The sequence below is a fragment of the Thalassophryne amazonica genome, chromosome 19 (assembly GCF_902500255.1).
Source record: "Thalassophryne amazonica chromosome 19, fThaAma1.1, whole genome shotgun sequence".
Taxonomy (NCBI): Eukaryota; Metazoa; Chordata; class Actinopteri; order Batrachoidiformes; family Batrachoididae; genus Thalassophryne; species Thalassophryne amazonica.
The window spans coordinates 35,841,836-35,868,011 of record NC_047121.1 but is presented as its reverse complement, the minus strand read 5'-3'; the positions used below and the strand labels follow the sequence as shown (position 1 = coordinate 35,868,011).

The following is a 26,176-nucleotide window of genomic DNA, read 5'->3' as shown; positions in this document are numbered from 1 at the left end:
ACACAGTGTGTGCTGTCCAGCCGTGATGTCCAGATCTACAGATCTCCACAGCTGCTCCTGTTGGCAGCCACACCTCCTGTCAGTTTGGCGCACACACCAACTCACTGTGTCTGTTTGCAAAGCCACACTCGTGGAGCACTTAGACAAATTTCACATCCAGCACGACAGTGTTGTTTGCAGACTGTTGTCGTTTTAATAGTGCAACTGGCCACGCATTTTATAAGTGCCATGCGAGCGGTGTTAGATGTGCATGCATGTCACCTGGAATTTGGCTGACACCTGCCGTGAGAGTGTTTGATGGGTTCACACAGCTCACACTCTGTCTTTCAGCTGCTGGTGTGCACAAATAGTTGTAGCAGCAGGCGTACGAGGCGTTGGATGCAGCTACAATTTTACACATTTTGCATACAATTCCTGCTTCATGTGCACTTAATGCACAATTTGACCAAATTCACACTATGTGTGAAGGGGCCCTTAAAACTGCACTTGGCAAATTGGATTTGTATATTTACACTCAGAGTTACTGTCCAGCAAAGTGGATTTTTTTTTTTTTGATTACTGATTCTTTCAGTTTTGGTTCAAGATTTGTTTTTTAGTCTGTACCTGGTCAAGATGATTAACAGCCAGTTGTAGTGAAAAGGATATCTGTAATTTAAGTCTTCACACTGCTGAAGCACTATTCCCTGTTTGTCTAACCCCTGTGTTATTCTATAACTGTGTCCAGGTCCAGTTCCTGACTGACTCTCCGCCCATACCCTTCCCTGTTGATCCAGTGTTCACACTTAGTAATAAAGACAGTTCTTATTTGTATCTTGTCTGTGTTCTGCTTCTTGAGGTTAGTTCTCTCTCTATCGGTCATAACAATCAAGGCAACACCTTATAGACAGACCCCCGCTTCCATATAAATGCCTACCACTGAGGTGTTGCATAGATTTGCAGAGTTTAATGGTGTTTCATTTGGCGTGCTGATGAAACCCGTGGTGTCTACAAAAAGCACAACCTGTTTATTTGATCCTATACCAACAAAACTGTTTAAGGACCTGTGGCCCACTCTTGGGCCAACTGTGCTGGAAATTATCAATCTGTCATTAACCTCTGGGTCTGTTCCAAAATGTTTTAAATCTGCAGTGATTAAACCATCACTTAAGAACTCAAATCTTGACCCTAGTGTATTGAAAAATTACAGGCCGATATCAAATCTATCATTCTGTTCCAAAATTTTGGAAAAGGTGGTTTCACGGCAGCTTGTGGACCACCTCATTGAAAATGATCTTTTTGAGCCGTTGCAGTCTGCTTTTAGGAAATATCACTCCACAAAGACATTGCTCACTAAAGTAGTGAATGATCTTCTGCGAGCAATGGACTCAGACACCACTACAGTTTTGGTGTTTTTGGATCTTAGTGCTGCATTTGATACTGTGAATCATGATATTTTGTTTGATAGGTTGGAGAATCTTTTTGAGATTACTGGAAGTGCTCTTGCGTGGTTGACGTCATACATGTCCAGTCATTCTCAGTGTCTTTTGTAAAATAACACTACCTCTAACCTTAAGCCCCTTTCACACCGGGGCTGCTCCCAGTTGCTTCCTGTGGTGTCATGACGACGCAGGAATATCTGCGTCAGGTGCATGCAGCAGGGGGCAGAGAGGAGGTGAGAATGCAGCCTGCAGGTTCTCTGCACAGAGAAGTCAGAGTGCAGTTTGCCTGCAGACAGACTGTGCACTCTGACTTCTCTTCTATTTTATATTTGTTCTTGTGCAGAGCTGCAGGGCTGTGCTATGAGTTCTGTTATAGTTTATCTTTCCTCCTTTGACCGCAAGATGCACGCACACGTGCACGCGAGCGAATCGTCCTTAAGCAAATGTGGAGATGTCTGGAGTTCTACTTGATGTTGACATGTCCTGTCTCAGGACTTATGTCCTTTTTTGTCCTTTTTTAACTGTGATGTGAGAGTATGAGCAGAGAACAAGGAACTAATGCCTGCAGCCAGACTTTTTTTTTCTTTAATTGTTCACACGTGTGCGCGTGAACGAACATCCATGAGTGGACTAGAGATGTCCGGACTTTTTACTGGATATTTCTGGCAATCAGCGTGTGAGGAGGACTTTTATGGATTTTATTTAAACACATTTGTGAGAGAAGAAGCTGCAGCTGCTTCTCAGTGCGTCTCTTCACCAGACAGCTCCACACAGAGAAGGAGCTGAGCTGCAATCAGCATTTTTTTCTGTGGTCTTTTTTTTCAGCATGTAGTTTTTACTGCATTAAGTACACGGTATAAAACAATCCTGCGTGATTTATACTGCGGGAACAATGGAACACAGCAGGAATCATAAATTGGCTCAAAGTCACGCCGGGTAACGCCTCTTTGCCCCAAGTTACGCCTCTTTGCCCCGACTTGTGCTGGAACCACTTCCTTTCTGCGTCGAGCACAGGACGCCCAAAAAATTAAACAGGTTTAATTTTTCGGCACCCAACTTGCTTCCTCCTTTGCGCCCCTCGCGCTGTTGTGGCGCCGAGCTGCATCGTCTCTGCACTGAGTTGCTTCCACGCGGCATCGTCATAATGACGCACGGCGCAACTGGGAGCAACCGAGAGCACCCCCGGTGTGAAAGGCGCTTTAGTGACATGAGATTCGGGGTTCCACAGGGATCTGTTTTAGGCCCCTTGATTTTCTCCCTGTCTGTAGCGCGCCTTGGGCATATACTGCAGCGTTTTGGGATTGCCTTTCATTGTTATGATGATGATACTCAGTTGTACATGACAATAAAAGCGGGAAATCTCATTCCCATAAAATCCCTGGAGGACTGTCTTCTATCAGTGAGAAACTGGATGTCTAGTAACTTCCTACTTTTAAACTCTGATAAGACTGAGGTGATGGTTCTTGGTCCAGCGAGTCATCAGCATCAATTTGACCAGCTGGCAAACAGCCTGGGTTTGTGTGTCAAGTGAGGAACGTTGGGGTGATTTTTTGATCCCACGTTGTCCTTTGACCTCCATATCAGGGATGTTATTAGGACTGCTTTTTTTCCATCTGCAAAATATAGTGAGGATCTGCGGCAGTCGGAGTCCGTGGACATTTTTAAGTCAAGACTTAAAACATATTTTTATTCTCTTTCTTATGAATGGTTTTTATTTTTGATCTGTTTTATTCTCTTACTTCTGTTTTTAATTATGTACTTGAATTTTTTATTTATTTATTTTAATTTTTATGTATATGTTATGTATATGTATATATATTTTGTGTGTGAGGCAACTTGGGACGGCTTTTGTTGTGATTTGGTGCTTTATAAGCTTATTAAATTGAACTGAATTGGGTTGTCTGGTTGTCTCTGTTTTAACTGTGCTACTGAAAATTCTGCTGGTCCCACCTGTGCAGGTGTTTCCAGAGTGTAGATGTGTTCCCCTTGTACATTATAGAACTTAACAAGGGCATTCCTCATGATGGATGCACAGGCAATGTCTGCAGGGATTCCATGACGCTCCATGCCGGCCACAGCTAGGAGGTCTCCCTGGGAGCACCACTGGGCCTCAACATCTGGAGGACAAGGACAAGTGTGAAACCTACAAGCATGTGTCACCAACACCCAAAAACTCCATAAGCTGAGGTGACACACCTATAGTCAACATATAAGGGGCAATTGAGAAGCTCTGAGCCTGACCCAGAAAAGTAGGGTGTGGTTCTCCATCTTTTCCATTCTGAGAAACCAACATTTCTTGAGAATGTGTTAAGTTTTGACTCAGGAGGTGCAATGTTGAGAAATGCTGGTTTCTCAGAATACAAAAGATGGATAACCACACCCTACTTTTTCTGGGTCTGGCTCAAAACCTCTCAATCATCCCTCGTATAACTAATATTAGTGAACAAATTTTTGTGTCTTCAAGAGTCGGGATCCTACCTTTCAGACCTGATCGTATTACAGCAGGAGAAAGGTCATCATAGTTGTTCATTAAACTGATGTCTCCTGATAAGAAGGTGACGGTCAACAAAGGCTTGACTCTGCGCACTTGGAGGAAAAAAGAAAATGTCATCCTTTTGCACACTGAACTCAGACAACCATTCCCAAGAGCAGCTTGGAAATGGGTTCATACCTAAAGGCAAAATGTTGTCGTCAGAGTCCGTGTCGCTCTCTGTACTGTCCTCCACCAAGAAGTCAGGGCAGTTCCATGACATGCTCACAATCCCATCGGACTCGTGCAAAAGAACGTGTGCGAGCATCCGCCCATGACAGTCCATCACTATCACCTGACCGTCTGCTGTACCAAAGAAAACCTGAAGGGATGTGATAAAATGAACATGTCGAGCATAAAATAGCCTCACATGCGGCACAATAAATAAATGAGGTGGTTTGATGTGAGACAAGCTACCTTTAAAGCTCATATCAAAGTATCTCTTCAATGTATCTTGGATGAGACTGAATTTGAGCATGATGAGGTTTCTCTAAAACCTACCAACTTTACTGTAAAGAGCACTGATTCTTGTACTCACAATAACTTCAACAAAATTTATTGGATTTTCAGCTCATTTCAACTACACTCAACAAAAATATAAACGCAACACTTTTGGTTTTGCTCCCATTTTGTATGAGATGAACTCAAAGATCTAAAACTTTTTCCACATACACAATATCACCATTTCCCTGAAATATTGTTCACAAACCAGTCTAAATCTGTGATAGTGAGCACTTCTCCTTTGCTGAGATAATCCATCCCACCTCACAGGTGTGCCATATCAAGATGCTGATTAGACACCATGATTAGTGCACAGGTGTGCCTTAGACTGTCCACAATAAAAGACCACTCTGAAAGGTGCAGTTTTATCACACAGCACAATGCCACAGATGTCGCAAGATTTGAGGGAGCATGCAATTGGCATGCTGACAGCAGGAATGTCAACCAGAGCTGTTGCTCGTGTATTGAATGTTCATTTCTCTACTATAAGCCGTCTCCAAAGGCGTTTCAGAGAATTTGGCAGTACATCCAACCAGCCTCAAAACCGCAGACCACGTGTAACCACACCAGCCCAGGACCTCCACATCCAGCATGTTCACCTCCAAGATCGTCTGAGACCAGCCACTCGGACAGCTGCTGAAACAATCAGTTTGCATAACCAAAGAATTTCTGCACAAACTGTCAGAAACCGTCTCAGGGAAGCTCATCTGCATGCTCGTCGTCCTCATCGGGGTCTCGACCTGACTCCAGTTCATCGTTGTAACCGACTTGAGTGGGCAAATGCTCACATTCGCTGGCGTTTGGCACGTTTGAGAGGTGTTCTCTTCACGGATGAATCCCGGTTCACACTGTTCAGGGCAGATGGCAGACAGCGTGTGTGGCGTCGTGTGGGTGAGCAGTTTTCTGATGTCAATGTTGTGGATCGAGTGGCCCATGGTGGCAGTGGGGTTATGGTATGAGCAGGCGTCTGTTATGGACGAAGAACACAGGTGCATTTTATTGATGGCATTCTGAATGCACAGAGATACCGTGATGAGATCCTGAGGCCCATTGTTGTGCCATACATCCAAGAACATCACCTCATGTTGCAGCAGGATAATGCACGGCCCCATGTTGCAAGGATCTGTACACAATTCTTGGAAGCTGAAAATGTCCCAGTTCTTGCATGGTCGGCATACTCACCGGACATGTCACCCATTGAGCATGTTTGGGATGCTCTGGACTGGCGTATACGACAGCGTGTACCAGTTCCTGCCAATATCCAGCAACTTCGCACAGCCATTGAAGAGGAGTGGACCAACATTCCACAGGCCACAATTGACAACCTGATCAACTCTATGCGAAGGAGATGTGTTGCACTGCATGAGGCAAATGGTGGTCACACCAGATACTGACTGGTATCCCCCCCCCAATAAACAAAACTGCACCTTTCAGAGTGGCCTTTTATTGTGGGCAGTCTAAGGCACACCTGTGCACTAATCATGGTGTCTAATTAGCATCTTGATATGGCACACCTGTGAGGTGGGATGGATTATCTCAGCAAAGGAGAAGTGCTCACTATCACAGATTTAGACTGCTTTGAGAACAATATTTGAGGGAAATGGTGATATTGTGTATGTGGAAAAAGTTTTAGATCTTTGAGTTCATCTCATACAAAATGGGAGCAAAACCAAAAGTGTTGCGTTTATATTTTTGTTGACTGTATATCCCAAATTAGTGCAGACAAGCTCAAACTTGAGCATGATTGGGTTCACCAATATAGTAGTTCAGTCTAAGCCACCCCCATATGGGCAGTCCTTAACCTGGCTTGAGTCAGTGTCGAAGTGAGCTAGCTGCAGAGTGGTGAAAATGGGCGGTGTCTGTTCACGGTGTGTTCATGGTTGTTATGTAATATCTTATAGTGTGTGTTTATGTATGTAGTGTAGTTTCATGCAATAAAAACAGTGTTCCATCATGCTGAATCTTTTTCCAATAGACATGAATACTTTGGTTTTATCAATTAAACATATATAAAAAGATCAGATGGTTTTATCAATTAGACAGCTGTAAAAGGATCTGATAGTTTTACCAGGACATTAATACAAGGACATTTTGTGCATCAGCCATTTTATAAGGCAGTAGGTTAAGATCAGATAGTTACGAGGGACATTTTGGATGTGCGTCAGCCATTCTGTGTTATGCATCATGGAACACTCTTACAAATATATATGAAAATCCTGTTGTATCTAATAGTTTTTACGATCACTTTAAAATTATCTGCAGCTGTCTTATCTGCAACTGTATATTTTAATCGAAAGTCTTATGTGCCTAAAGTGTTTGCACAGTGCTGTAAGTCCAAGCACAAGATAGTTTACCTGCTGATCATCAGGTGTCCAGATGCCACAGGTGATTTGACTCTCTAGGTTAATCTCAGAGGACCAGTGTCTTTGTCCACTGACTGAGCCAACTAACACAAAGCCGTCTCTGTACGCGATAAGTGCCTGAGTGCCATCGTGTGACCAAGTGAAGTCACTCACCTGCAGGAGAAACATCTGTGTGCAGCATACTGACACAATGCAATCTTTACCATGTGCAATCTGATTTTAATACAGTATATCATCAATAATACATACATAGGATACAAAAAAGATTAAATATTTTCTTCTTTTTGAACTTTCTACCTGAGCCCCTCTGTCATTCACTAACTCCACAGACCACCGTCCTTCATACTGGATCCACACAAAAATCCCTCCTTCCATATCACATGTGGCCAGTTTCTGAAAGGGTTCATTCCACCGCACCAAGACAACCTGCCAAGATAATTCCAAACACAAGGAGGAAAACCTGTTATGAATCAAATACCATGAGCAAAATCCTGAAACACAATGGAGGTTGAATGCAATCTTGCTTAGATGGGGAAACACACAGCTAATTAATATTTTGGCAACTCATCAACAGTCAAAATACTTCTGAAATAAATGTAGTCAAACTTTACTAATTTTGGGCCACTGAGAATGAAAATGATGTTTGAAATGGTCGATTGGCTCTAGTTTTAAGATATGCTGCTACTATGCTACTAAGGGTTACCTTTTGATGATTTTTAAAGTGTTACAAAAAAACAGGTGAAATGTTATTATATGTTGTATGAACAGTCAGAGAAAGATGAAAGACCTATGTGCACAATTTATCATGAAACCTCTACTATCAACACAATATAATTATGTAGGCTTAAAATGTAAAGACTTAAATATCTTAGAAACAGTAGCCAACCAGTCATTTTTATTGTCATATTTGAATTCAGCATGCCAAAATCCATCGTAAATAGTACATTATATTTTCTACCAATCTGAGATGACACAGAAGATGTTGAGTTTAATATTTTTGCAGTGCATCACCCCATTTCAGGTTGTTATTGTAAATGCAGTGTTCATTTTATGCTCAGACAATTTTTGGATAACAAAGGATAACTAAATATGGCTCACAAAATGCTAAATTGTTATGAAAGTGTAACACAAAGGTCAATTTTTCAAGTTACATGTTTTTATTGCAAACTAGTTTGAAATTGTAGTACACATATATTTCTTTCATAAAACACAAAGCTCAAGATAACTCATTAACTATTAACTTTAAAAATTTCACTTTTCTATTATGGAAAAGTGAAATTAATAAGAGTATGGACCCTTGCAGATGTTATTTTTGACGGACAATTCTCAGGTTGTTTTCAACTTGTTATAATTTCTTAATACACATATCTTTTATACAAATTGACGATGTATAGGATAATACATATTTTAAAGTAGAATGCCATCTAAGTGTAAATGTTAGCTATAGTTTATGTGACTTTTAACCATCTATATCTCCCACTTGGTTTTGACAGACGGCGTAACATCCGCAAGGGTCATTTTTTACATTCCATTTTTTTTTGTACTTAAATGAATTGACTCAAGGGCCTTTTATTTACTTTAATTTTCATTTCATGGGTTTCTATTGACTAACGCACAATGCAATTGCCTTGAGGTGGGTTTGAAAAAAATATGACCTGGTTGAAAAAGTGAGGTCCAATCGTGTTATAATATGTGATGAAAAAGTGGATTTTCCAAACTTCTTTAAATTTTTCTTATTTATAGCAACACGAATACACTCAAATTATGCATACTATATATACATTAGTTACCTATAGTGTTAACAATAACAACATTTCTATTCAACAATCCATATTAACAAACACTTCATGAAGTACCTCAGGTGTAATATAAAGGTTTAGCATATTGGCAATATGAATCTGGCATGATCTTGACCTGAATAAAAATAATGTAACCTTGTAGCTATTATGCCAAAGTAAGTGGATCTTGAACCAAAGCTACAATATTATGCTGCGTTTACACATAGAGGTTGTACAACCTACTGGACGGGTACTCAGCGCCCGGGACCAAATCGATGGCACAATCGTACGTCGGTGCGGGGGAAGAGTGAGCGCCAGATCTTTGCTGAAGACGTCAGCAAGATCGTGGTACTCCTTTGGCACCGCCGATAGATTGGGGGGGACTTTAACCTCCTCATTAGCCGTCGTACCGGAGGAACCGAGGATCCTAAACACTCCCAGTGGCAGGTTTCGCTCCACTGCGTCACAACCCCAGACGGCCAATCTATCTGGGATTGTGCTTCACCATCCATGGAAATCCCAAAATCACTCGGGAGGTAGAAGGTGTTACATGGAACACAATCTCCTCCCTGTGATTTCCAGACACAACCAAGGTCACAGGCTGTGTCTGATTGTGATTAACGGAAGCAGGGTGCCATCTAGTGCTCGCACCTGCAATGGTGCCGGCAGAGCCACCAGGGGGAGCCCTACTTCCTTTGCCCATCTGCTATCCAGCAGATTCCCTTCCGACCCTGTGTCTACCAGTGCTGGGGCGTGAAGGGTTAAATCCCCACAAAGGATCGTTACTGGGATTCATGCAGATTTGCGGGGTTTCCCCGCATGCGTGTTATGGCCCGCCCTTAGCCCAGTTTCTAAGGACGGTCATTGTAGTTTGACCGTTTGGGGCAGTCCTTCTGCATGTGCTCACAAGCCGCAGACAAAACACTCCCCGCGGTCAGCCTCCTTTGTCTGATGTTTGTCTTAACTTTGGCCCTGCTCGTGTCCATAGCCTCCTCAGCAGGGGGAGCTGTAGCCACACGGAGCTCTCTGGCAGTGAAGCGTGGGGACGACGTCACCTTTTCGGAACCGGAAGGGGGAGGGACGGCTCGTGCCCGGTCACGCCCCCGGCCTGCTCCCGACGATGCTCATTTAAACGGTTGTCTAAGCGTATAACCAAATCGACAAGCCCGTCAAAATCCCGCGGTTCCTTCTTAGCCACAGGTGCTCCTTCAGGACCGGAGACAGTCCATTTACGAAGGCGGCGCGGAGCGCAATGTTATTCCAGCCGGACCTCGCTGCCGCGATGCGGAAGTCGACTGCATACTCGGCTGCGCTGTGATGCCCCTGTCTCATTGACAGCAGCACTCTCGAAGCGGTCTCGCCTCTGTTGGGATGGTCAAACACTTGTTTGAACTCCCGTACAAACCCAGCATAAGACGTTAGGAGCCGTGAATTCTGCTCCCAAAGCGCCGTAGCCCAGGTGTGTCCCTCTCCTCGAAGCAGATTAATAATAACCCACCCAGCTGGCGTCTGACTCGTACATGACAGGACGCTGTGAAAAGACGAGCGAACACTGCATGAGGAAGTCTGCGCACGTCTCAACACAGCCCCCGTACGGTTCCGGAGGGCTTATGTATGCTTCAGGGGACGGTGGGGGGGGGGGGTCGTTGAACGACCAGTGGAACGTGTGTTACGGGCCCAGGACCAGCAAGAGGAGTGGCTGCAGCAGCGCCCTGATCGCGCGCTTCCACCCTGGCGGTGAGAGCCTCCACCCTCCGGTTAAGGAGAACATTCTGCTCGGTCACTAAACCTAGCCGAGCCGTGAAGGCGTTAAGATCTGCTGCAGCTCACTCAACACGCCTCCCGCTGACGCCTGCGCTCCTGGCTCTTCCATTGGCCGTTCAAGCTCGGGTTGACGCCCCTCGGAATCCATGACGAATGGCCGAGAAATCCTGTTGGGAAGGTGTCGTAGCACGGACCCACAACAGGGGGCGCAAATGAACGGACAATGAATAAGCCAAAAAGTAACAATTTAATGTTGTGACAACACACAACTAAATACACAAAATTTGTAAAGTCAATTAACACCAGGTGACGTGTGGGCAGGCTCGAAGATAGAAGCCCCCCGACGAGAGAGAAGCCGCGTCCCACACGGCTTCCACCACCAACGGTCTGAAGAACACCGGAGCCGCCAAGTCCCGAGTCCCCAGGTGGCCTCTGTCTTTGGCTGTCGACCACTGGTACTGCTGGCAGAAAACAAAGACAAGATGAATGAGTGTGAGGTCCGCACACTCAGTAATCCACAGTCTGCACTCAGTTAGGAGGGAGCACCTCCACCTCCAATCACACACACGTGCAGCTCCTGTTTAAACCACTTATCTGGTTTGGGGTGTGAGGCGAAGCCGTCGCTGTCACACCAAACGCCAATCCCACAGATAAGGACGAACACCACAGGATAACGGCTGCAAAAGAAGTCCAAATTATCACTCAACAATATGAGTCAGCAGAGGAAATTACCTCTTCGGTAGTCGATTCTCGGCGAGGAGGTGGAGTTGCAGTCCGGCCTTTATGGTGATGATGATGATGATGAATGAGTGACAGCTGGTACTGAGGATGAGTGACAGCTGTCACTTCTTCTGGGTCTGGCGCCCTCTCGTGCTTGGAGCCCGCACTCCAAGCAGGGCGCCCTCTGGTGGTGGTGGGCCAGCAGTACCTCCTCTCAGCGGCCCACATAACAATACCATGTTTTGTGCAAATTTGTCAGTTTCTGTCATTGTATGACAATATAAAACAGGTTCACAGCACCAAAAAAAAAAAAATCTATCTTTTAAAAAAATGAAGATGGCTCAAATTATATCTTAAAATGTTCCATTTGTGTTTGGTCGCATCACATTTAATGGTTTAGTATCATAATCACCTATATTTGCTAGCCAATGTGTTTTATTTGTGCAATAGACTATTTTAAAGTTTCATGTGGCTAACAGCTTTCTTGAAGGAAAGGACTTTAGCATTCAAATATCAAACAATTATTAAAGTTTTAACCGTATGACGCTGTGAACAAGTTTGCTTACAACAGTAAAATAATCCAACTTACAATTGAACAAAACCAAAATATTTGGAACAAAAAATTTTATTAGTTTTCAGACAGTCTGTAGGTCAAGTAAATCTTTAGAACATTTTGTTTCCTTCACAAAAGGGGGGGGGTGAATTCAGGGATTCATTCATTAGGCAGTACTGCTTATAAACACTATCAGTCTCTGAAGCTGCATGAGAAAAACAGAATTCTGTGTCCTCAAAATAAATAACCAAAAATAAATGACCAATGTCCACATTTGCTTCTTTACATATTAGCACCTTATCTACACAAACATGTCGTATTACTTTGCAAACTTATTCTTCTCTGTCTTTTTTTTTCTCTTGCAATTATAACATCAAAATCCTGTCAGCACCATATCACAGCAAAGGCAAAGTACAGCATTAAGTGAAATTAACAACATGTAAGCACACTTTTCTAAGCATATAATGAGGTCAGTTCCTAAATGCAGAAGCAGCTTATATTTCATTTTGCAAGTTTAACATCAGCTTGAACAAGGTCGCAGTGCAAACAAGCTCTGTCTAAAGCAGCATTGATTTATTTCCAAAGAGTCAAACTACATACTTCACATTCAATACAGGATTCAAGGAGCATTATTACACCCAAGGAAAACAACACCGAGCCTGTCTTTACTCATATTATTCTCATTTTCCCTACAGTGATGTGTTTGGCATATACAGATCTTCTGTAGTCTAATTATGACAACTAAAAGTTGGTATAAAGAGGGATTTTGGTGTTAAAATGGGAGTGCATTTAAATGTGCACAATTAAACAGAAGTCTTTAAGCCACAGAAAGATGCTAATAATTATGACAAAATCAAATGTTTACTATGCTGAACATTTTTTACTTCATAGAAGTAGCATGAATAGAAACAAACTTTGAAAACTGCACTCAACTGTTCATGCTGCAGAGAAGGACTAAACATGTTTAGCCATATCACAGATATAACAAAATAATCATTCCAATGTTTCATTGATGAGTGAAAATATTGGCACAAATTAATATACCATAATCTATAATATTATCCATAATATATTATCATCCATAAGAAATCTGTTCAAACAAATCCTCTAACAGGTTTAACACATAACAGATAAAAGGCCCAGTGTTCATATTCACTTTTTTAAAATATTTTTATATTGTGTGGTGCAGTGAAAAATATTTAGCAGTTTTAGATGACATCACATATCGCTTAATAGCCCAATAAATATAAAGAAACATCTATTAATGCAAAATGCATATATATATTATATATATATATATATATATATATATATATATATATATATATATCTATATATATATATATATATATATATATTATATATATATTATATATATATATATTATATATATATATATAATATATATATATATATATATATACCACTCAACAAAAATATAAACGCAACACTTTGGTTTTGCTCCCATTTTGTATGAGATGAACTCAAAGATCTAAAACTTTTTCCACATACACAATATCACCATTTCCCTCAAATATTGTTCACAAACCAGTCTAAATCTGTGATAGTGAGCACTTTTCCTTTGCTGAGATAATCCATCCCACCTCACAGGTGTGCCATACCAAGATGCTGATTAGACACCATGATTAGTGCACAGGTGTGCCTTAGACTGCCCACAATAAAAGGCCACTCTGAAAGGTGCAGTTTTATCACACAGCACAATGCCACAGATGTCGCAAGATTTGAGGGAGCATGCAGTTGGCATGCTGACAGCAGGAATGTCAACCAGAGCTGTTGCTCGTGTATTGAATGTTCATGGTCTCTACCATAACCCGTCTCCAAAGTCGTTTCAGGAATTGGCAGTACATCCAACCAGCCTCACAACCGCAGACCACGTGTAACCACACCAGCCCAGGACCTCCACATCCAGCATGTTCACCTCCAAGATCGTCTGAGACCAGCCCACTCGGGACAGCTGCTGAAACAATCGGTTTGCATAACCAAAGAATTTCTGCACAAACTGTCAGAAACCGTCTCAGGGAAGCTCATCTGCATGCTCGTCGTCCTCATCGGGGTCTCGACCTGACTCCAGTTTGTCGTCGTAACCGACTTGAGTGGGCAAATGCTCACATTCGCTGGTGTTTGGCACGTTGGAGAGGTGTTCTCTTCACGGATGATGCGAAGGAGATGTGTTGCACTGCATGAGGCAAATGGTGGTCACACCAGATACTGACTGGTATCCCCCCCAATAAAACAAAACTGCACCTTTCAGAGTGGCCTTTTATTGTGGGCAGTCTAAGGCACACCTGTGCACTAATCATGGTGTCTAATCAGCATCTTGGTATGGCACACCTGTGAGGTGGGATGGATTATCTCAGCAAAGGACAAGTGTTCACTATCACAGATTTAGACTGGTTTGTGAACAATATTTGAGGGAAATGGTGATATTGTGTATGTGGAAAAAGTTTTAGATCTTTGAGTTCATCTCATACAAAATGGGAGCAAAACCAAAAGTGTTGCGTTTATATTTTTGTATATATATATATATATTGAGCATTTCTTTTCACATATATTAAGCTTGTCCTGTCCAGGGTGAACCCAGCCTCACACCCTATGACTGGTGCGTTAGGCTCCAGCCCCCCGTGACCCTTTTAAAATGGTGGATATACCAGTATTATGCTTATTCTTTCATCTGAGAAAGGTGTAAAGAGTAGATTGTGTTTCAGGAACTACTCAAATATTTTTTTTAAATAAAAACGTTTAGCAGGAGTTCATTCCATAAAGTATATGAACTAAAGTTGATGGGTAGATATTTTCTAGGACCATTAATAACAAACTGAATTTACCTTACACAGTGATGGCAAATTATCTGCAAGTGCAAGATCAACTTGTGCCACTTGTGTCTACTTTAATGTCCACTTTAAAAATGATGTCACACCATCTAATTTTGCTATAAAAAAACAAACAAACAAGAAACTCCACACCTTTGACTTAGTGTATGACAGTAAAATACAGCCTGTTCATTTAAGCCTTTGGGTCACATTGGCCAAGGCAACAGCAAATGCCTGCACTGCTGAAAAAGGATACTGGAAATCCAAAATATAGGCATTAACCATCGATTCGTCCAAACTGCATCACCTTAAAAAAATAAAGAAGTCAAATATCAAAAGACAGGTTAGAATTAAAACCATTTAATTGCCAATTACTGATATTAAAAATGTTTTAGAGTACCTGTCTACCATCAAGCTCAATCTGAAAATTTTTTGCTGACTCCTGGGTAACACGTCCTCCAAAGTCAAGCTGGTAGACCTGCGTGGCTTCATTCCATAAAGGCTGTTTATTGGCCATAACGTAGACAAATCCTTGGCTGCCCAAACTGCGGTCCTCTCTTTCATTTGGCCTTCCGGCTCTTTATCTCCTCCAGCTCACTGGGCCATACGCAGGCTGCGCTTGTTCTTACCAACTTTTTTTGCTACTCTGGTTCTGGTTCATGAGCTCGTCACCACTAATAAAAAGCTCTGGTTCGCTCTCCGAGCTGTCCTGGAATTCATTTGTGGTCCTGCTCATCTTCTTGGCTTATTGAGCTGTTCTCTCTGCCCCTTGGGTTTTTTCTTCTCTCTACCACCAAGCCTTGGACTGGCAATGAGAGTGTTGAAGTCTGAGAGACCACGCCCATCCTTTCTGGACTTGCCCTCTGAGACAGTGGGCATGTTGCCCTCCTCAGCTCTGCTGTCCAATCTCTTACGGCCCTTTTGCTGAAGCGCTCCGACTCCTGTGGTACGGGGCTTTCATTTAGGGATGATGGCTCTGGAAAGCTGTTGCTGGGATTCTGCTAAATCCTCTGTGGCACTTTTAGATGGTGGCAGCTCTATGGGTGGGTGAGGAGGGGGGAGGGGTGGGTGGTGGGTGGTGGGGGGCGCAGTAGGAGGGGGTGGGGAGAGAATGGGCTTCTCTAAAACCTGGTGAGTTTTGGTAGGAAGGGGAGGCGCTGGATGGGATGGAGGATCTTGCATGGGAGGTGGGCAGGGGTAAGGATTCCAGGGGTGAAGGTTAACAGGATGCAGCTGAAGTCCAGCACACGAACTGGCTCCTGGGTACATTGGAGGGTAGCGGACAGCAAGCTAAATTAGCAAGATTTGTAGGGTAGCCTGGTGGCAAGACCAAATTGGGGTCCTGTTGAGCAAAAGGGACTGGAGCAATCACTTCATTAGGAGAACATTGTGGTGGAGGGTTCTGTAACGTCTGAAGTTGAGGTCCACTGTGACCTACACCAGGAAAAGGTGAGAGGGATATCTGGTAACCACTGATGGGAAAGCAGAGTGTTTTGTGCTTGGACTGGATGGAGGTTTAGTCGTGAGGATAAAGGTAGCCAGCTTCATGTCTAAATGCTGTGCTTGACTGATGATAAGTGTTGGTGGTTTATGTGGTCCTGGTGGGGGAGCTAACATTTGTTGCTCAGGATGAGCCAGAACTCCTCTGTATTGGAGTTGTCCCATTGGTAAGGCGGAGGGCGTTTAACTGTCAAACTGCCATCGCCGAGAGTCCAGCTGACGTACGGATTTTTTCAATGTGACTTGCTGTTTAAAGTCTCATCTTCAGTAAAAGCAGAGTTAACGTACACTGTTCTGTCCCGGCTGTTATCAACAGCACTCAGCAATTGTAAGATGACTGAGAGGCCATGGGTGAGGCACTTTTAGAGTGCACAATAATGGTACTATGATGTGCACCTTTGCTGGTGGGAAGTCCTGCCTCACCACCGTGCACCTGCAATGCCACTACTTGTTGTTCCGCCACCACTAACACTGACGCTGGTGCTGCTGCTGTTGCTGCTTGCACTGGGTGCATGTGTACAGTGCAGTGGGCACCCTCTGCTGGTAAGAAAGTGCTAAGGCACTGTTAATTTTCGACTTGGTGGGAAGGGTTCTTGAGGTTTCCATCACTGTTGGCACTTTGAGTCCTACGTCCCTTCGGTCACAGCGTAAAGTGGCATGAATCAGACTGTTGTCAATTCTCTGTGGGGGAGGAAGGGTGGCAGTTACCTGATTGGCTGGATCAGGGTAAGGAGGAGGGTCTCCACTGGGTATCGTGTATCGAGGGACAGAAAGACGACTCAGTGTTGCAGAGCTGTAAGGAAGCTGAATTTTTTTACTCTCGGATGACGTGATTTTCAGTGTGGCTGAGCCTCCAATACCATGAACAGCAAATGCATTTTGGTTGTGAATGAGTCGCCGGCGTGGGCGACACACCTCCTCCACATTCCCACTGCTGTCAAAGGTGGTGATCCTCTCATACCCTAGAGGTGTTGGGTAATGTAAGGTGACAGGGTGAAGCAAGAATTCATCTTTTTTCAGACAGGTATCTGGCAACAGGGCACTTGGGCTATCGCAATTTGTGACAAGGGTTTGAGGTGTGGTAGCTGCTGTAACAGCTGCCCCGGACACCACAGTGCCAGGGTATGGAGGAGGAGGATTCACCTTCCTCATCTGCATCTCCACAGACCCATCGTTGTCATTGAAGGATGGAGGTAAAGACCGTGGCAGACTTGGCTTCAGAGTGTGTGCATGCTCCCCCCGGTCTGTTCCAGGCTCACTGGCAGGAGGAATATGTGGTAGAAGATGAAGCTGTTGTAAGGAAATAGTTGGATAACCGGAGGGTGGAGGGGGAAGAGACATCTGCATCTTGAGTTGCTGCTGCATTTGCTGTGCTGCCTCTGCATTTGTTGATGTTGTTGCTGGATCTGCTGGTGCTAGCTGCTGGAGCTGCTGCTGCTGCTGTCTCATCTCCTGGATTTGTTGTCTGATTTGTTGCTGCTGTTGCTGCATCTGTTGCTGCTGTTGCTGCATCTGCTCGTGCTGCAGCTGCATTTGCTGCTGTTGAATTTGCTGTTGGTGCTGCAGTTGCTGGCTGGACACCTGTTGTGGATTTTGTTGCATTTGTTGGTGTTGCTGAACTTGATGTTGTTGTTGTTGTTGTTGTTGTTGCTGCTGTTGATGATGTTGTAGTGGCTGTTGGTGGAGCAGTTGCTGAAGCTGTTGATGTTGCACTTGTATTTGTTGCTGCTGTGGTGGTGGTTGTTGCTGTGGTTGGGGCTGATGATGTATTTTTTGCTGTTGCTGTTGCAGCTGAATTTGTTGTAACTGCTTTGATTGCTGCTGGCGAGGTTGCTGAGAATGAGTCCGCTGAGGATGTGGCTGTGGTGGGAGATGGTGAGGTGGTGGAGGTAGGGTACCAGGGAGCAGAGGACTCATTTCCAAACCACTGAAGATCACCTGCCAGGGTTAGAATATCTAGATGGCACTGGATATGGGGATGCAACAGCATCCTGAGCATGATCAGCAACAGGGACAGAAGCAGCTGCCGCTGCCGCCGCCACTGCTGCATTGGCGTTGGGTTGGTCAAGACATCAAGCTGAATATTCTGATTGGCCAGAAGTGACTGAACCAGACCAATACTTTGTGTTGGGGACATGGCTTGAGCAGGACTGTGGATTGGAGCAATGGGAATGTTGGCTGTGCAAGGAGGATTGTCTCCAGCGACTCCAGATGGCCCCATAACTTCACCAGAACACAAAGGAGAGTAACCAGTAAGTGTCTGAGAATCAAATACCTTCCAAGTACTGATGTCAATTCATGAACAGTTTGGGGGGTTGGCTGAAATGTTCAAGCTGATTTTGACTTTATTCCAAACACAGATTCTTTTTATGAGAATCTAAGGCTTTGTCCCAACTCTAAACATTTGATTTCCAGGTTTGATGATAGTTTTATCATTCATGTTTCCACTGAACATCTGCGTGTATCCTGGGCTAAAGATCTCAATTGAGAAGTACCATACAAACTATGGGATGAAGCCATGTCAAAGGTTCACTCCTGTTCCATTAACAGTCGCTATAGACTTATCCAGTACAAAGTAATTCACAGATTATATCATTCAAAGACAAAACTAAGCAAAATGTTTCCCAATGTATCTTCTCAATGTGATAAATGTCCTTCTGTTGAAGGAACGCTAGCACATCGGTTTTGCCCCAGAGTATTTGGGTTTTGGTCTGCAATTTTTAATTGGTTTTCTAAATGTTATTCCGAGATATTAAACCAGATCACCATATTGCAATATTCGGATGTTCTTCTATCAGCTTGGGATACACAACTGATTTATGGTCAGCAATACAACTCGGAATGGTAGTTGCCCAAAAAACTTATCCTGATGACCTGGAAAGTTTTGAACATTGGCTTAGAGAAATGGTCTCAGCGTACAGATGGAACGTCTTTGCCTGGACAATACGGACAGACAACACAGACATGCTGCAATATGGGGACCTTTCCTGGCTCAATGCCAGATTATTGCTCATGGATAAAAGTTTCTGACTGTAAATTTGATATAGATCTCGTCAGTTGTATGTTTATACTACTTCATTGGCTCTGGTCTGGCAGTTTGCTGTTTTTGGTTGTTGTCTTTTTGTTTATTTTACTGTTCCTTGTGTCTTCATAAAGATGGAAATTGAAAAAACATAATAAAAAAAAACCATCACGAAAATTTGACTAATTTCGTGACGGGTGCACGAAAACCAAATGTGAGACTGGGCTGCTGGGCAACCTGTAACTGCCACCACAGAGATAAACGCTGATCATGTTCGCTGCATGGCAAGGGACAAACGGCAAGTGGCTGTCAATCATATGGCAAATGTTGTTGGAGCTGGTTGATTATCAATCACAATCTCATTATTTTTGTTGTATTTTTCCAAGGATGTAAAAACAATTTGCTGCAGAGAAATATTGTATGATGATGATGTGATGTCTTCCACCAAGGACTTTTTTGATAATCAGAGTAAACCTTTCACTTTATGCCCCTTCACACAAACATGAAGTTGGGCAAAGGCGCAGGAACCAGCCGAAAAAAGAGCAAAAAAAAAAAATGTTGGCGGACTGCGAAAAATTCCACCTTCTGTCGGGTAGGGACTCACGGTCGGACAGGCGTGCAGGATACTGCGATGATGATTTCATGCACACTTGTGTGTGCACGCACGAACACAGTGAGAGCACGTGGAAACTGTGACACCACATCGCGCTCCCACAGCAGCGTAGCATTAGATGCTAGCATATATCATAAATCAGTATATATCATATATAACACAACCCCAATTCCAATGAAGGTTGGGATGGTTGTAAAATATAAATAAAAACAAAATACAATGATTTGCAAATCCTCTTCAACCTATATTCAATTGAATACACCACAATGACAAGATATTTAATGTTCAAACTAATAAACTTTATTGTTTTTGTGCAAATATTTGCTCATTTTGAAATGGATGCCTGCAACACTTTCAAAAAGCTGGGACGGGCAACAAAAGACTGGGAAAGTTTATGAATTCTCAAAGAACATCTAATTGAAAACAGGTGAGTGTCATGATTTGGTATAAAAGGAGCATCCCCAAAAGGCTCAGCTGTTCACAAGCAAAGATGGGATGAGGATCAACACTTTGTGAACAACTGAATGAAAAAATAGTCCAACAGTTTAAAAACAATGTTTCTCAACGTTCAATTGCAAGGAATTTAGGGATTCCATCATCTACAGTCCATAATATAATCAGAAGATTCAGAGAGTCTGGATTTTCTACACGTAAGCAACAAGGCCAAAAACCAACATTGAATGCCAGTGACCTTCGATCCTCAGGCGGTACTGCATTAAAAACCGACATCATTGTGTAAAGGATCTTAGCGCGTGGGCTCAGGAACACTTTAGAAACCATTGTCGGTTAACACAGTTCACCGCTCCATCTACAAGTGCAAGTTAAAACTCTAACCATGCAAAGCGAAAGCCATACATCAACAACATCCAGAAACACTGCCACCTTCTCTGGGGGCCGAGTTCATTGAAATGGACAGACCGCAAAGTGGAAAAAGTGTCCTGTGGGTCTCATGAGTCCACATTTCAAATTGTTTTTGGAATCATGGACGTTGTGTCCTCTGGACAAAAGAGGACAAAGATCACCCAGATTGTTACCAAGCGCAAAGTTTCAAAAGCCAGCATCTGTGATATGGTATGGGAATGTGTTAGCGTCCATGTCATGGGCAACTTACACATCTGTGATGGCACCATCAATGCTGAAAGGTACATCCAGGTTTTGGAGCAACACATGCTGCCATCCAAGCAACGTCTTTTTCAGGGACATCCCTGCTTATTTCAGCAAGACAATGCCAAAACCACATTCTGCATGTGTGACAACAGTGTGGCTTCGTAGTAAAGAGTGTGGGTACTAGACTGGCCTGCCTGCAGTCCAGACCTGTCACCGATTGAAAATGTGTGGCGCATTATGAAGCATAAAATATGACAACGGAGACCCCGGACTGAAGTCGTACATCAAGCAAGAATGGGAAAGAATTCCATCTACAAAGTTTCAGCAATTAGTGTCCTCAGTTCCCAAACACTTATTGAGTGTTGTTAGAAGGAAAGGTGATGTAACACAGTGGTAAACATACCACTGTCCCAGCTTTTTTGAAATGTGTTGCAGGCATCCATTTCAAAATGAGCAAATATTTGCACACAAACAATAAAGTTTATCAGTTTGAACATTAAATAGCTTGTCTTTGTGGTGTATTCAATTGAATACAGGTTGAAGAGGATTTGCAAATCATTGTATTCTGTTTTTATTTACATTTTACACAACGTCCCACCTTCATTGGAATTGGGGTTGTAAATCATATATACCATATATAACATAAATCAACAAAAACATGGTAGCACAAAATAATGCGAGAGCACAGATTCAGAACTTTATAGGAACAATGAATGTACTGTTAAATGTAGCACAATCATGTTACTGGTCATGAATCTGGTGTCACTGTTAAAGCAAACAAAAAAAAAAACAACCGCAGTTTCTAATATTTAATTCCTGTTATAAAGTGCAGACAATCATCCTCCTGTTCCTCTGTACATGGCACATGGTTATGGACGTAAACAAGGTAATGGACTTACATGAATGAAGCCATGTGCTCATATCATGTCCACATCAGCCGGCGTCGTGTGCCCAGGTGTCCAGCCAGCAGCGCGCAGAAGGACACCGCATTATGTGATCCATAACTCACGTAGTGGACGTGACAGTCGGATCGCCTGCTTTGTGTTCACATGATCAGACAGATCTTATCACATGGGGCAGCCTGCCTTATCATGTGAGTGCTGACATGCTCGCTGCTGCCCTCGTTGCCAAGGCGATATGTGTTTTTACGTGAGGACAGCATGTCGATGCACGCGCCTCACTGTGGAGTGTTGTGATGTGATATCCTGCATGGCACATGTGTTCTCCAGCTATGACTTGTGAGGACAGAGGTCTCACAGGCACTACTCGCAGTCACACACACCTCTGTGGACCAACTCACCGCTCACAGAAAAAAACGTCTTACTCTCTGTTCCTTTGTTCTGTGATTATTTATTTTATGGATTTGTAATGAAAATATGTATGTACTTATTGTTGTATTTAGTTATTTGTCCTGCATCTGTCTGATCCCTGTGTTTTAATGTAACACGTCGTGCGCACTTTCAGTTCCAGCTGACAGTGAGTCGCTGGCCGGCAATTAGCTGAAATGCCCCGTGTGTCCACAGCACTATGAGCAAAGCCATCACACATAAATGAGTTCATGCCTTTCCCCTTATCATATGTTTTTATTTATTTTCCACTCTTTCTGTCTATCATGTGGACTACAATTTACGTGTGGAAGTGACATTAGCCTGGCTGATAAAGTTCACACCATGCCGTGCGCGCTCAGACGTGGCTGGCCGGTCCCCATGTCATCTTGTCTGTATGGAATTATCAGCATGTCATGAAAGCATGAGAGGCCCAGCCACACATGTGCATTGCATGGAGTGTTGTTCATGTTGTTCACCGGCACAATATGTGTTCTCCAGCTGAGCTGCAAGTACACAGCGGTCAGCTGTTCCAGCTGGACATGACAGCTGTCCAGATGCGCACTGCACTGGACAGCGATCGCACTCCGGACACCTCAGCCGCACCTGACAATGTTGGATCATGGTGTGGCTGGCGGGGCAGGGGGGCACAGCATCCTTCTCACACCATTTGTCTTGTGGGGGGGGGGGGTACACTTGCATGACATTTGTGTTGCTTGGTAATAACAAACTCTCGGGGCACTTGGAAAAATGTGGGGCCATTCGCATAGCCAGCTCGAATGTCATCGCTTGCACTCTACTCTCATGCCGGCTGCGCGAAAAGCTCCGCCTTTCTAAGTCCCCTGCGAGTGGTGTTGGATGTTCGTGGGTGGCACCTGGACTTTGGCCGACTCCGGCTGAGAGCGGAGTCGAATGGCCATTCGTCCAGGATTTGCCGACATTTGGTCACTGGTGTGAATGCTGCCTCAATCAACGTCATTCGGCCACAGTTCAACATGGCCGATGATTTCGTTCAGCTGCTCATTCCTGGCACGATATGTCAGACCTGCGCTCGACACACCGTGGGAACACTGTAAACATGATCAGATGGCAGTGCGACCTCATCTTGCCCGCCTTCCAAATGGATTTCCGCCGCGAGCGGCACACAAATGTAGAGTACATTGCCGTGCCCAAAAGGTTGTGGCAACTGCTGTATGAGGCGTCTGACGCAACTCCGATTGTTCACGAGTGGCATACGATTCCTCCTTTGTGTGCCATTCGGCAACAATCATGCTATTGTGAGGGGGCCTTAACGGATCCAAGTGCTGCATCAGTGCTGAAAGAAGTTTATATAGACTTTAAAAAGAACAATGTTGACAAATTAACCACTCATGGTCTCATCTCACAAATGCATCATGGTTACCCTCTGAACATTTCAGCCAACCTTCATATTTATAGGGCATTTCAGTTAAAAATATTGTGCATTCTTTTACACCTGGTAAATCATCCTCATCCTCACTGAACACATTGGGGTTGAATACAGGCAGGCTCATAAAGTCGTGTGAAATCTTTCGCACTTCTGGAAGGTAGATTGTCATCTGCCTTGGTTGAAGATGAAGCAAACTTGTCTTGTAAATGACTACAACATAAGAAAAAATACAGCTATACTTAAGTTAATAAAATTGGATATTGATATAATATGATACCTGTGTGGAATTTGTGTCACTTACCAGCACCAAGATTGGCCGGGAGAAAAGAGGCAAGTCCCACAATTTTGAACTTAGTCCCCCAAATGTTGGATGTGACCTGAGCAAGGTAATTATGCTGTGAAGGTCAGAAAAGGAAAAGTCAGAATTATTGATTTGAGAAACAATGAATGGAGAGTTAAGGTTTGAACAGTTTTGTAGCAGCAGACCTTACAGCAGTGCTTTGTACCTCTGTGATTCCATCCATAGAAAACTCACGATGTGTCAGACTAGGGACCGAACTGGAGGCCTCTTTGTTGGTAAGTGTGGTGATCGTTGGCCTTCCTGATTGGCACGTGAGAGTCTGGGAGATTTTCTCCCCTCTATGTTCATTCTTTGAGAGAAAGAAGAAATTTATTGTCATTTATGGGGAAATATGTCCTTTTTGCTTTATATCACAGCTTGATGATTGTTACCTACGCCAAGGAGGTTATGTTTTCGGTCGCGTCTGTTTGTTTGTTGGTTGGTTGGTTGGTTGGTTGGTTGGTTGGTTGGTTGGTTGGTTGGTTTGTTAGCAGGATTACTCAAAAAATCCTCAACGGATTTCAATAAAATTTTTACCAGGAGTGTATCTTGGCCTAACTTAGAAGTCATAAATTTTGATAATGATCCGGAACACAATCCGGATCCAGTAATTTTTAAAGGATTCTTTATCATTGCAGGATAGGGCCTGTGGCAATTTCAACATTTTTGCATCTAACTTCATGAAGACTTTTGATACTGTTGACCATAAAATTTATTACAGAGATTAGAGCATGCCATAGGTATTAAAGGCACTGCGCTGCGGTGGTTTGAATCATATTTATCTAATAGATTACAATTTGTTTCATGTAAATGGGGAATCTTCTTCACAGACTAAGGTTAATTATGGAGTTCCACAAGGTTCTGTGCTAGGACCAATTTTATTCACTTTATACATGCTTCCCTTAGGCAGTATATTAGACGGCATTGCTTAAATTTTCATTGTTACGCAGATGATACCCAGCTTTATCTATCCATGAAGCCAGAGGACACACACCAATTAGCTAAACTGCAGGATTGTCTTACAGACATAAAGACATGGATGACCTCTAATTTCCTGCTTTTAAACTCAGATAAAACTGAAGTTATGTACTTGGCCCCACAAATCTTAGAAACATGGTGTCTAACCAGATCCTTACTCTGGATGGCATTACCCTGACCTCTAGTAATACTGTGAGAAATCTTGGAGTCATTTTTGATCAGGATATGTCATTCAAAGCGCATATTAAACAAAATATGTAGGACTGCTTTTTTGCATTTACGCAATATCTCTAAAATTAGAAAGGTCTTGTCTCAGAGTGATGCTGAAAAACTAATTCATGCATTTATTTCCTCTAGGCTAGACTATGTAATTCATTATTATCAGGTTGTCCTAAAAGTTTCCCTGAAAGCCTTCAGTTAATTCAAAATGCTGCAGCTAGAGTACTAACAGGACTAGAAGGAGAAAAGGCATATCTCACCCATATTGGCCTCTCTTCATTGGCTTCCTGTTAATTCTAGAATAGAATTAAAATTCTTCTCTTACTATAAGGTTTTGAATAATCAGGTCCCATCTTATCTTAGGGACCTCATAGTACCATATCACCCCAATAGAGCGCTTCGCTGTCAGACTGCAGGCTTACTTGTAGTTCCTAGGGTCTGTAAGAGTAGAATGGGAGGCAGAGCCTTCAGCTTTCAGGCTCCTCTCCTGTGGAACCAGCTCCAATTCGGATCAGGGAGACAGACACCCTCTCTACTTAAGATTAGGCTTAAAACTTTCCTTTTGCTAAAGCTTATAGTTTAGGGCTGGATCAGTGACCCTGAACCATCCCTTAGTTATGCTGCTATAGACTTAGACTGCTGGGGGGTTCCCATGATGCACTGAGTGTTTCTTTCTCTTTTGCTCTGTATGCACCACTCTGCATTTAATCATTAGTGATTGATCTCTGCTCCCCTCCACAGCATGTCTTTTTCATGGTTTCTCTCCCTCAGCCCCAACCAGTCCCAGCAGAAGACTGCCCCTCCCTGAGCCTGGTTCTGCTGGAGGTTTCTTCTTCCTGTTAAAAGGGAGTTATTTCCTTCCCACTGTCGCCAAGTGCTTGCTCACAGGGGGTCGTTTTGACCGTTGGGTGTTTTATGTAATTATTGTATTGCCTTGCCTTACAATATAAAGTGCCTTGGGGCAACTGTTTGTTGTGATTTGGCGCTATATAAATAAAATTGATTGATTGATTGATTGAAGACGGGTCACAAAGGGCTGAACAAAAATTAAGTTACGACACAACAATAATTTAGCATTTGTTTCGCCTCATTGAATAAATGTGTTATTAGAAAATAAAAAAATTGTGTAGTTCATAGCAGTTTATCTTAAATACATTGGCTGACCGATCTAAGGTTTAAAACCCTCTGGGGCCGACGCCGTCGTAT

At 43.2% G+C, this 26,176-nt stretch overlaps 2 protein-coding genes, 1 long non-coding RNA gene and 1 pseudogene across 4 annotated transcripts in view; 1 reads left to right on the top strand and 3 right to left on the bottom strand.

Annotated features, from left to right (window-relative positions):
• LOC117532295 (tubby-related protein 4-like) overlaps nucleotides 1-7,259 on the bottom strand; it is a 30,779-nt gene extending 23,520 nt beyond the window's left edge. For both annotated transcript variants that reach the window (XM_034195613.1, XM_034195614.1), the window contains exons 1-5: nucleotides 7,110-7,259; nucleotides 6,804-6,965; nucleotides 4,090-4,270; nucleotides 3,897-4,004; nucleotides 3,369-3,535 (exon numbers count right to left, since the gene is read on the bottom strand). In XM_034195613.1, the coding sequence (XP_034051504.1) occupies nucleotides 3,369-3,535; nucleotides 3,897-4,004; nucleotides 4,090-4,270; nucleotides 6,804-6,965; nucleotides 7,110-7,187 (696 nt within the window). In that variant the 5' untranslated portion in view covers nucleotides 7,188-7,259. The remainder of the gene's footprint in view (nucleotides 1-3,368; nucleotides 3,536-3,896; nucleotides 4,005-4,089; nucleotides 4,271-6,803; nucleotides 6,966-7,109) is intronic.
• LOC117532297 lies at nucleotides 2,667-12,034 on the top strand. Its single transcript, XR_004566834.1, has 3 exons — nucleotides 2,667-2,678; nucleotides 5,410-5,414; nucleotides 11,850-12,034. It is a non-coding gene; the product is annotated as an uncharacterized LOC117532297 (long non-coding RNA).
• A 2,153-nt stretch (nucleotides 12,035-14,187) lies between these two features.
• Nucleotides 14,188-17,116, bottom strand: LOC117531893 (annotated as a pseudogene).
• LOC117532296 (tubby-related protein 4-like) overlaps nucleotides 16,533-26,176 on the bottom strand; it is a 46,910-nt gene continuing 37,266 nt past the window's right edge. The window contains 6 exon segments of the mRNA XM_034195615.1: nucleotides 16,533-17,614; nucleotides 17,747-18,181; nucleotides 23,500-23,643; nucleotides 23,735-23,828; nucleotides 23,940-23,989; nucleotides 23,992-24,083. Of these exon segments, the coding sequence (XP_034051506.1) occupies nucleotides 17,214-17,614; nucleotides 17,747-18,181; nucleotides 23,500-23,643; nucleotides 23,735-23,828; nucleotides 23,940-23,989; nucleotides 23,992-24,083 (1,216 nt within the window). The 3' untranslated portion in view covers nucleotides 16,533-17,213.